This window comes from Juglans regia, chromosome 1 (assembly GCF_001411555.2).
Source record: "Juglans regia cultivar Chandler chromosome 1, Walnut 2.0, whole genome shotgun sequence".
In the NCBI taxonomy this organism is placed as follows: Eukaryota; Viridiplantae; Streptophyta; class Magnoliopsida; order Fagales; family Juglandaceae; genus Juglans; species Juglans regia.
The window spans coordinates 44768011-44780070 of record NC_049901.1 but is presented as its reverse complement, the minus strand read 5'-3'; the positions used below and the strand labels follow the sequence as shown (position 1 = coordinate 44780070).

Sequence of the window (12060 nt, the reverse complement as noted above, 5' to 3'; positions counted from 1 at the left end):
TAGCAAAATATGCATGTTTTTTATAAAATCAACCTTAGTCAATTTCTTTTTATACAAAATTTAGCATAGGAGTTATGCTTACCTGAACTTTTTAACTTCTCTAAATTTTCTCATAATAATACCAAGCGAATATCAATTGTCACCTATAAATAAGCACGTAACTTGCATCACTTTCCAATCGTCACTTTCCAATCTTCAATTTCCAATCATCCAAAACGTCGAATTTACTTATTCAACCAAGGGTTCAAAACAAACCCATAATCCACTATTTACCATACACCCAAAACACTTAACCCATGAAATATAACCCCACTTATTCTTAAGTCTTCCACCCACAACATGTCTATAAAACTTTATATGGACCTTTTATCACTTGCACCCTTTCTATTTTATCCTAAGCACATTCTCACGTACTTACAAAACAAAACACATACTCACTACCCGGTCACAGGAATAGGAAGAGTAGGAGCTTCACCAATAGGAAGAGGGTTGGTCATGACTATGGGTAGACGTGAAATGGCTCATGGTTTTGTTTGTGGAAGCTGGAGGTTGATAAGAGTGTAAGAGAAGGAGGAGGAGCACTGGCACACGTACATGGACGACTACGATCATCGTTTATTTCTATTATGGTCTTATGGGCACTGTGGTTATAGTTACGAAGGAGGACCCAAATTGCTGGGCTGTGTGGGGGTGGTCCGGTTATTACCATATGATAAGTCAGCTACCACACATAAGGAGCAAATCCGTACTACTAGCACCACTACATGCCCAATGGATTCACAGCAGACCTGCTCTTACAACGCCACTACATGCCCAACGAATGCACAATAGACTTGTTCTCAATATTCTGTTATGAATAGATGTTTAGGGGCAATATAGTATATTCATTCTTTAGTATAGATTATTTTTATTCTTCTTATAAATAGTTACTGTATAGAATACTCTTTGGAATTACATTGAATATTATAATGCAACTTTTTCTTCATCTTCTTCATTGCTCTGCTTTGTTACTCTGCTTCTCTTTTATTCCAACAAACCAGAGCTTCAACAAATCTTACATGGCATCAGAGCCTCCCAAACTCGATTTTACTGATCTTAGTAAACCAACCAATCCTTACCAACTAGAAACCTCTGATAACCTTGACACTCTGCTCATCATTGACCTCTTTACAACCGAGAATTACGCAACCTGGTTCAGATCAATCCAACGCTCTCTTCGCGCTAAGAATAAACTTGGCTTTCTCATTGGAACCCTCTCCAGACCTCCTTCTATCACTGACCCTCTTTTTGCTCTTTAGGAACGATGCAATGATATGCTTGTGTCTTGGCTTCAAAACTCAATCAGTTCCCCCTTCATCCCTCCGTTGCATTTGTTGATGATGCTCGTGAGTTATGGCTTGAATTACAGGAAAGGTTCTCCCCTCAAAATGGTCCTGGGATCTATGAATTAAAGAAAACTCTTACAAATTTGTCTCAAGAAAATGATACGGTTAGCATCTATTATGGTAAACTCAAATTCCTTTGGGATGAACTCTCCATTTACGACCGACTACCTGTTTGTTCTTGTGCCTCAACAAAGGTCATCTCTGACCGATACCAACGGGATTGTGTGATTCAATTCCTTATGGGTCTTCATGACTCCTTCACAAATGTGCGTGACCAAATTATGTTAATTGACCCCCTCCCACCAATCAACAAAGTATTTTCTTACATTCAACAACAAGAGCTTCATCAGCTCATCACCTCAGTTGCACCATATAATTTCTCTCCCAAGCACGACAAGCAGTATTGCTCCCATTGCAAAATCACAGGTCATACTTTGGCTCAGTGCTTCAAATCTAGAAATGCCACAACCCCTGTTTGTACTCACTGTGAAATAACTGGGCACACCGTTGAACGTTGTTACAAGCTCCATGGGTATCCTCCTGGTCACAAGTTTCACAAGCCACACCTCAATGTTGTTTCTCTAGAGACTCCTACATCCAAAATCAGTAATAAGCTCAACATTGTGTTGACTAAAGAACAATATCATGAGCTCATAGCCTTGTTGCACAATAAGAACTCGACTGCTTCTCTATTTACAAATCAGCTTCAAACCGTTCTCTCCACTCATCCTCATACATCTTCCGCTGTTGGTACCTCATTTTGTTTGTCATCTACCTCCACTACTACAACCCCATGGATCATAGACATAGGAGCTACTGATCATATGATCTGTAGCCGCTCCTTCTTCGCTAAAATCACTTCCACAGCTTCCTATTTTGTCAAACTTCCTAATGGAGAATTAGCTACTGTCACTCACATTGGTACTGTGCAAGTGAGAGCAACTATTCTCCTTCATAATGTTTTATGTGTTCCTACTTTCACTTTTAATTTATCTGTTGGGAAGCTTGCCAAAGAATGAATTATTGTCTTATATTTGTCTCTGACTTGTGTTTTATCCAGGGCCTTACTCCTTGGACAACGATTGGGAAGGGTAGCATGATGCACGACCTCTACCATTTACACACAGACAATGTCTCACCTCAAGCTTTGGTTGATACCTCATCTCAGAATTTTATTTCAGCCTCTGTACAACCTCTCATCCCTCCCATTCTCGCATTTTACTCATACAAGATCCTCTTGTAACTACTCATACGAATATTAATGAAAATTTACCTTGTCTTATTTGTCTTCTAACAAAACAAACGAGACTTCCATTTTCTTCTAGCACTCATTCTACTATTAATTGCTTTGATCATGCATTGTGATTTATGGGGGCCACACTCCATTCCAGCCCACGATGGCTCACATTTATTTCTTACAATTGTTGGCGACTTCTCCAGCTACACTTGGGTTTATATTCTGAAAAATAAATCTGATGCGCGTGCTTGTCTAAAATCTTTTTGCCATCTAGCAATAACTCAGTTCAACACTCATGTTAAAATCTTACGCAGTGACAATAGTCTTGAATTTTTCATGAATGAATTCTATTCCGAACACAGCATAATTCATAAAAAATCTTGTGTTGAGAACCCCCCAGCAAAATGGTTTAGTAAACAGAAACATAGACATCTTCTTCATGTTGCTAGAGCTTTACGTTTTCAATCGGGCATTCCATTACAATTATGGTCAGCTTGCATTCTTACTGCCACTTACTTAATAAATCGTAAACCCACCCCACTTCTCCACAACAAAACTCCATATGAAGTCCTCTTTCATAAACCTCCCTCCTACTCTCATCTTCGTGTCTTTGAGTGCCTTGCTTTTGCTTCCACCACTACTTAATATTGCCACAAATTTGATCTACGTAGTTATGCATTCATTGGTTATGATTTTGATGTTAAAGGATATTGCTTACTTGATCTTGACACTCATAAAATTTTTCTTTCAAGAGATGTTATCTTTCATGAGAAACTCTTTCATTTTCACACCCTCTTTACTTCCCATTTCATCTATTCCTTCTCCTTCTCCTAATTTTCAGTTACTTGACCCTGATTCTCTACCTGTCTCCTCACACCTATCACCATCACCATCACCTTCAGCTGAAAACCCACCTCCCTCACCTACCATCGACATCTCACCAATCTCCTTTTCCCCTTTAGCTCGAAGGTTCACTCGCTCTCATCGACCTCCTTCTAATTTAACTGACTACATATGCCCTTCACAACTTGTTCCTCCACCTCCTCAAACCATGCAGCCCCCTGCAGGAGACCTGTACCAATGCTACTCCTTCTTCATCCTTGTCCACGGTAGGGCCCTGCAAATCAGGTAAATCCTTTCCACTCTCTGCATCTAGTTCATTTCATAAACTCTCTCCATCTTATCATGCCTTTGTTTCCACTTTGTCTGCTTCTTTTGAACCCATCTCTTATGGTGAAGCTGTTAAGTATCCTCATTAGTGCAAGGCTATGGATTTTGAAATATCAGCCCTTGAACTCAACAACACTTGGTCTCTAGTTGATTTACCTCCTGGCAAACATACCATCGTTTCTAAATGGGTTTTCAAAATAAAGCATCATTCCAATGGTAGTATTGAGCGCTGCAAGGCACGCCTTGTCGCCAAAGGTTTTACACAGCAAGAAGGCCTCGACTACAATGAGACTTTTGCCCTTGTGGCAAAACTTGTCATTGTTCGCACTCTATTGGTAGTTGCCTCCATAAAGGCTGATTTCTTAGGCAATTTGATGTTCAAAATTCTTTCCTCCACGGTGACTTAGAAGAGGAAGTTTTCATGTGCAAACCTCTTGGATATTTAAAAGGGTCTCCCACTCAAGTTTGTCACCTCCACAAGAGTCTTTATGGCTTGAAACAAGCTCCGCGACAATGGTATTCCAAATTCTCTATTGCTTTACTTACATTCGGTTTTCAGCAATCTAAGGCTGATCACAGCCTTTTCACTCAACTGCACAATGGCTCCTTCATGGCTCTTCTCGTCTATGTCGACGACATTGTCGTGGCTAGCTCTAACTTGGACTTCATTGCCGCTCTTCAATCATTTCTCAGCTCTCATTTTCGAATAAAATGCCTTGGTGAACTACATTGTCATCTATGTTGACAACATTGTCATGTCACCCATGTTGACCCGTTTAATAATTAATTAGAAATATGTTAATACAACACGACTCATGTAAACTCTTTTTTGTCATGTAAAATGGGTTGAACTAAAACGCATAATTCATTTAACCTGATTAACATTTTTTTAGATATATAATCGATAACATTTATTTGTCGAAAGAACATTGAATGCAATTAGCATAGCTAATGTCTTTTTTACTTTTTTTATTTTCGATAACAAGAACATTATATTCAGGAGCGGAATGACCTTAAGGCTTGGAGGGCGCCCCCCCCCAAAAATCTTTAAAATTTGATAAAAATTAAGTTTTAGAATGTGCTTTTATAAAGTAGACTATATAAAACCCCAAAATTATTTTTTCTTAACTTGGCCCCCCCAAACTAGATTTTTTGGTTCCCCCTGATTATATTAATGAAAGAGACATTATAGAAAACTATCAAACCAAATTGCTTGAGAGATAAAGTCTGGAAAACTAGTCCACCACATCTCAATAGACTCAACAGACCAAGCATATCAGGTTAGGAAATGAGGCTGTCCATGAGCAGCCTCATTTCCTAACCTAGTAACATGTTGAATCTAATAGTCCTAAAAAATAGCCAATAACTTCTTTGTTTCTTGCAATAAGATCCCCAATGTTGAAGAAGAATCTATTGTAGCTTGGAATTCTCTTATAATCAGTAGAAAATCACTCTCTATTATTAGCTTTTTAATACCCCTATGAGCACATAACTGTAGACCTCGGAAGACAGCAAGGAGCTCTATATCCTCAGGAGCAGCAACCTAAAATTCAGCTTTGCTAGCAGCCAAAACAGTTTCACCTTTAGCATCTCTAAGTATAGCTCCAATCCCTGCTTTGTGTTGATTTCTGAACGTAGCCCCATCCACATTAAGCTTTAGAAAATTAGAAGGAGGTGGTTTCCAACCACATTACTTCTTAACCTCTGCAAGAGACTTCGGCCTTATGTACATCCTATGAAGAGATAAAGCATGTTCAACAACCTTCCTTGGTTGAAGTATCGCCTATTTATGCATCGTCTTATTCTTCCTATACCAAAATCCCCAAGCTATTAAGAAAAGAGTAGTCAAAGACTTTGTTTTACCATAAGCTTTAACTTGCATAACAGCCTCCAAAATTGGGATATTTCTTTCCACTTCTTGCATAACAGGTAGAAAATTACCCCACTGATCTTTTATGGATGGACAATTAAGCAAAACATGAGTCAAGTCTTTATTTCCAGCATTACAAAAACAAACCTCCTTATTAATAATCTCTTTTCTTTTCAGATTATTTTGTGTTAGTAAACCATCGTAACAAGCTCTCCATGCAAAGACCTTAATTTTTTTTGGAACTTACATCTGCCAAATAGTCTTTCACAGAGCCTGTTGTGTGCTGGCATTCGAACATTCACTTGAGATTCTCTATGACCCCTACCTTATCAACCTATAAGCATTTCTCACACTGAACATGTCATTCTTCTCTTGGATCCAGGTCCACCTATTTGGCTGAATACCTGGGCAGATTTGTATTTTCAGAATCTCAAAGGCAACATTTAGATTGAATAGAGTTCTCACTTTTGCTACATTCCACCAATTAGTATTACTGTCCAATAAACTATCCACTGTTTCCATCACATTTATTACAACTCTATCAGGATTGGCCAAAGCAACATTACTGAAACTTGGAATTCAAGGCTCAGTCCAAAGCTTAGCAGTTTTCCCATCACTAATTCTTCATCTACAACCTTCAAGCAGCCAAGATTTTGCTTGCCAAATTTCTCTCCAAGTGTATGAAGGTTTGCCCTCCAATTTTGAGTCAAAGAAATTTTCCTTAAGAAAGTATCTAGCTTTATAGATTTTGTAAAGCAATGAGTTTTCAGCATTAAGAATTCTCCATCCCTATTTAGCAAGTAAGGCTAGATTGAAAGATCTCAAATCTTTGAAAACCAAGGCCACCTTTAGCTTTAGGCTCACATTTTCTCCTAGCTAATCCAATCAACATAATTTCAAATCTAATAAAAGATAATCCAATTAAAAGATAATCTGATTAACATAATTTTACATAAAAGTTAAAATTTATATTTATTAATAACCACAATATCTTAAAAAATATATATATAAATACTTTTCAAATTTTAACATATAATAAAACCAATATTACAAACCACAAATATGAGCATAGGTTTAAAATTACAATTCCAACAATAAAACAATGAAAACATAAGTATATTGAGAAATACCAATATTACAATTTAACAATAATAAAATTTTAATTTTGACATAAATTCTAAACGTGTCAAAACGGATTGATTTTGTGTTAAACGAGTTGACCCGTTATTGACCTGTTTATAAATCGTGTCTTAACAGGTCAACCCGTTTTGACCTGATCCGTTAACATCAAACACAAACTCACTAATTGCGTATCGTGTTCATATTAGATTCAAGAATTGTGTCACATACTGCCACCTTAGACTCTTACGACGTTATGCGTTTATGAAACTGAAGCTGATCAAAGGTGGTCTTTCCGAAAGCAAATTAAAGCAAAATTTTCATAGTTAACAACTAATTACCATCACTAAAAACTGACCTTAATTACGACATGATTAAATTCGTTGGTAATTGATCATTATGCTTGCTTGCTAGCTAGCTTCTAAAGACATATATACATAAGAGTGAATTTATTAGAATATTTCTAAAACATTGGATAATGCCAAATGAACAAATTTAAAAAGAAGGATCACGAGTGAAAAAGGAGATAGCAAGTGGAATAATTAATTTATTCCATCGATTGGCCATGGCCTTCCCACTTTTTTTTTTATTACTTTCATGTGCATGCATTAACATAAAACAAAGGGCCATAGTACAAGTGCATTGATGGGCATCCAAAGTTTGGGAGGGAGCACAAGCAAGCTTCTCACAGTCACAGTCACAGTCACAGTCACGACAACATTATAACAAATTGAAGTAAAGGAAGATACAAGCTGTATGACATCCTAAATCCAACAAAATCCACGCAAGAGGATCAAAAACTTCAGCAGTGTAGTTATTAATTTTGGTAACCCCCCCAAAAACAAAAAGATCTTACTGATCATCATCAAGCTTCAATCTCAAACCTTGAACACTTTATGGAGCCCATGGATATGTCGATCTCGATCATATTATCTTCCTCGTTCATCTCATTATTTATCTCTGATAGGAGCTCCATCAGACAATATGTATGTGGCTGAAAAATGGATTCCTGAGAGAAATCTGACACCTTGATCTGCTTCTTGTTATCCTTTGTCTTCTCTTCGTTATGACCAACATACTGCCCACTTGGAAGAGCAATTTCAATGAGGCTTTCCTCGTCAGAAATTGAACCGTCGGAGTAATCTAAGCTGATCTGATCCACATCTTCTCGGAACGGCCACTCAACTTCCGATTCCTCACTAGTCGATAAGTGATAGAGGCATTCACTCTCTGATAGCGCGTACTGTTCATAAATCTCACTCGCACTTTCATGGGCTTCTCTCTTTTGTGTTTGAGTTTCACTCTCAGCTGGCTCAAGTTCCGACACAACATCTTCCATTTGCGTTGAGCTTGCTTGGTCGGACCCGAAAACTTCTTCTTGGCTCTCAGCTTCCACCACTGGTCTGTGCTTTGAGAATGTGAGGTAAACGAAAGGTAGGACCCATACTGTAGATATAAGGAGCAAAGAAGAGAACCCAAACCCCAAAAAACCAGCAGAAATCAGCAATGGAGCAAGAGTACTAGCAAACCATGGTAGTGGGTTTCTAAAGACACATAAAGGAGAAGCCATTTGATCTTTAACTTTGTTTTTTAGGTTCATGAATTAGAAAAAGCGTAGCCTACTAATCTGCTATCCCGAGAAAAGTAATGATGCAACAAAAAAGGAAATAACTTTTCCTTTTATCGAACTGGAAGAACAGTAGATGAGATCAACGGAAGATAAAAATGGATGGAAAAGATAAAACTTTTACTGAGACATTAAAAGGATCAAGCTATGATATGGATCAAGGGCATGGGGAAGAAGAGAAATAGCAGTTGAAAACGCATACTAGCTAAAGATACCATATATTAAACTAGATGATGGATCTAGTAGTATATAAGGTACGGTGGAAAAGGCAATTACAGTACTGCAAGTGAGAATAGCGTGCTTTTGTAGAAACAATAATCGAATGACGATTTAAGCTCCCCTGCTTTTCTTACTCAACTAGTAGAAGCGACACATAGCTAAAAAGGAAAGATTTTGTACGTGGGATTGAAACAGAATCTGCAGATCATATTAATAGGCAGATGAAAAAGGAATGAATAAGGAAGAAACCAGAACGAAACCAACTGCACTGTTCTTAGAGATTTGAACTACAGATGTACCTGCACTGGCATGCACAAGAAAACACTGTCCTTCTATTTGGTTTCTTTAAAATTGCACTTGCGCTGAAAAAGTTACGGGCTTGTTCTCATATCTCATACTCACAGTTCTCCAGGCACCATTGCTCCTAAAATATTGGGTTTTCGTTTCCTAAAACCAATCAGGTGGTTCCTTTGCAACTGATTCTCTTGAAAAACCCAAAACAGCAGGTTCCCCACTACTGATTCACAGTCTAAGAGCTTGGGAATGGGAAAGCCATGTGCACATATCTGAGCTCACCACATGGCACTCCCCTCCAATTTCTATGCAACAAGTTAAATAAGGGACAAAAGAAAGTGAAAACATGCAGAAAAGTTCTGTTCAAGGGAAAGAAAAAGAAAAAAGAAACTCCGTTACTTTTCTATTTCTCTGCACCTCCAAGAATACTCTTCTCAAAACTATACCAGAAGCTTCGTCAACGATGGATGAGTACATCACCCAAGCAATAACATCCATTTATAGAAAAATTCTTGTATTCAAACGACTCATCTGATTGACCAAAAAAAGAGCTATTTTGTGCAGAAACAAAATTGCTTTCAAGCATTTATGTGCCGTACCATCCTTGGTACCTCAGGCGCAGAAGAAGCGGCCTTTAGCAAATTCAAGAACTTTGCTACAATGACATCGAAGTGTAATACAATCATCTGAAATTTGTATCGATCGAAGTCTTTAAATTTTTTTTAACAATGTCATAGACCAAGTCCTTCGAAGCAAGTGAAGTTTTAACTTTTTCCCACTTCTTACTTTATATGAATTTTACCTTAGAATATAATTTAAAGAATTAAATCTATATTTCCCTTCAGCTAGCTTAAATCATGTTTTTTAGATAAGCAGTGATCTTATAACGTGATATAATCATAAACACCCGTGTGATTAGAAGATCTATCATGCATAATCAACACAGATTAAGACAAACACATGATACGAATGTGATCATTGTAATGAATTGTCAACAATGAACTATATATATATCAACTTGGGTGTACGTACTCGCATTGACATAATCGAGTGAACAGAGTCCTAATTAAGGTTTGTTTAAGCTCATACAATGTCTTGCGATCAAGGCGGCAAACATAATATTATGGATGATTATTGATATAAATATATATATATATATATATATATACAATACTTCCTCCTCCAGTGTACGTACCATATATATTGGAGAGGTCAAGTTGTTTGATATTCCAATCAAAGTGTACTATTACAATAGCCAAAGCAAACCATACAACTGGTCAAAACAAGTAAATTAAATTTTAACATTGTTTATAATAGTAATTGCTTGAAAAAATAAAGATAGAAACGAAACAAGAGCTAGCTATATATTCAACTGATAAAAGCGAACAAATTAAGGAATATTAATGCTTTGAATTTACTTTTAAAATTACATTCTAGCTAGTTCCTACAGTACTACTCATACACCCATGCACGTACATATGAACTACTTTTTTAATCTTTTGCATGGCCGGCCGGGCGTTACATACGAAGAGAAGAAAAAAAAAGTCGGTAATCAGACGGCCGGCCCTCAACCACATGATGGACTACTAGAAGAAAAGAAACACCTATATTAATCGATCTCAACCTGTTATATATAAAAAAAAAAACTGGTTTCTGTGGCCATCTTTTGGCCGCGGGGACGCTTTAATTCTCATCATGATCATAATATATATATATATATATATATAGGAAATTAATTAATGGACGTTGAATGATAACATGATACATATATATATATATATATATAATTTATAATTGTCCTTTTAGTTTGATGGAATGGAATTAATATATATCATAAGATGGGATGTTGTTGACATGATTATGAAAATAATGCTTTCGGGATGGGTCGGGCTTTAATTAGGAGCTAATGTGAGGGATAAAAGTTTAGACGTCGCGATAATGGTATTTTGCTAATTTCAGGGATGGTTGGGGCACTATTAATGATGGCTTCAAGCAATTATAAGCTGCTAGCTTTTAACATAAAGGCCAGTCATCATGATAAGTAGTAGTGCGTGCTTGATCGATCTAGTACTCTTATACCCCCAAAACAAATTAAAAGATGCATGCTTAATTTCACCATTGATAATGCTGGCCGGCCTGTACGTGGAACGCAATGCCACATACAATCGAGGGAAATTTTATATATATATATAGGAAATTAAAAAAGATACAATAAGTAGTTGGTGAGAAGAAAAAAAAAATGAAACAAATTAATTAGATGATTCCAGTACTACTACTTTTAATTAGCACAATTGCATGATCGAGGTGCTAGCTAGTTGCACAAGAAAGCAATGATGATCATCAGTCCCACATGAAGACAAGGGCCAAAATGTGACTTAATTATATATATATATATATAGGTGATCATGATGATGTTTTCGGGCTTAGAGAACGGCCTTTTGATCCTTGAAAGAAGAATAAAAAACCATGCAACCAGTTTTAGGGCGGAGTATAACGTAAGGAATGTTTTAGTACTACTAGCTTGTGTGTATATATATATATATAAATATATATCGATCGATGAGAATGGGAGGGGACCATATCTAGATTTTGATGAATGTTTCATTGTAATTGCATGCATGGTAGGAGTATGAATAAATTGTATTTCTTGCTTTATGAATCTAGATCGAGCTAGCTAAGACTTCATGACTACTACTAGTACTACTGGTCCCCAGTCTAATTAGCTGTAGGCGCTTATTCTATCGCAAAAGTGGCCGAATCATCAGCTGGCACATGATTAATTAAGAACAACTTCAAAGGAGAATGACTTTTCTTATTGGATCATATATCCAGTCCTAGCTAATTATTCACTTAGATTTCTTGGAAAAATAAGTAAAATAGCCACGTCTAAAAGAGAAGTATTTATGGAATGGTATTTTAATTTCTACTTGATTTGGATCTAGAGAGAGGCCATCTGTTTAACTGCTCGCTCTCCGCACACCACGGTTCTTCTCTTCCCACCAAAATAAACCAGTCAGTTTTGTTTTTTGTTTTTTTCCTTATGCTACAACACAAAACAAGAACTTGTAAGGAGCTGCAGTCGACATCAGCAATGGATATGGACTCCCTCATCACCAAAACAGAAGCTTTGTCATGGCAT

The 12060-nt window shown here is 36.9% G+C and overlaps 1 protein-coding gene across 1 annotated transcript; it reads right to left on the bottom strand.

Annotated features, from left to right (window-relative positions):
- Positions 1-7646: 7646 nt before the first annotated feature.
- Positions 7647-8351, bottom strand: LOC108982089. The gene has a single exon (XM_018953372.2). The coding sequence runs from the start codon at positions 8349-8351 to the stop codon at positions 7647-7649; it is 705 nt and encodes a 234-aa protein (XP_018808917.2).
- Between the last annotated feature and the right edge of the window lie 3709 nt (positions 8352-12060).

What these genes read in the sequence shown, in the direction of transcription:
- LOC108982089 (XM_018953372.2), bottom strand. Translation starts at nt 8,351, where the DNA reads ATGGCTTCTCCTTTATGTGTCTTTAGAAACCCACTACCATGGTTTGCT.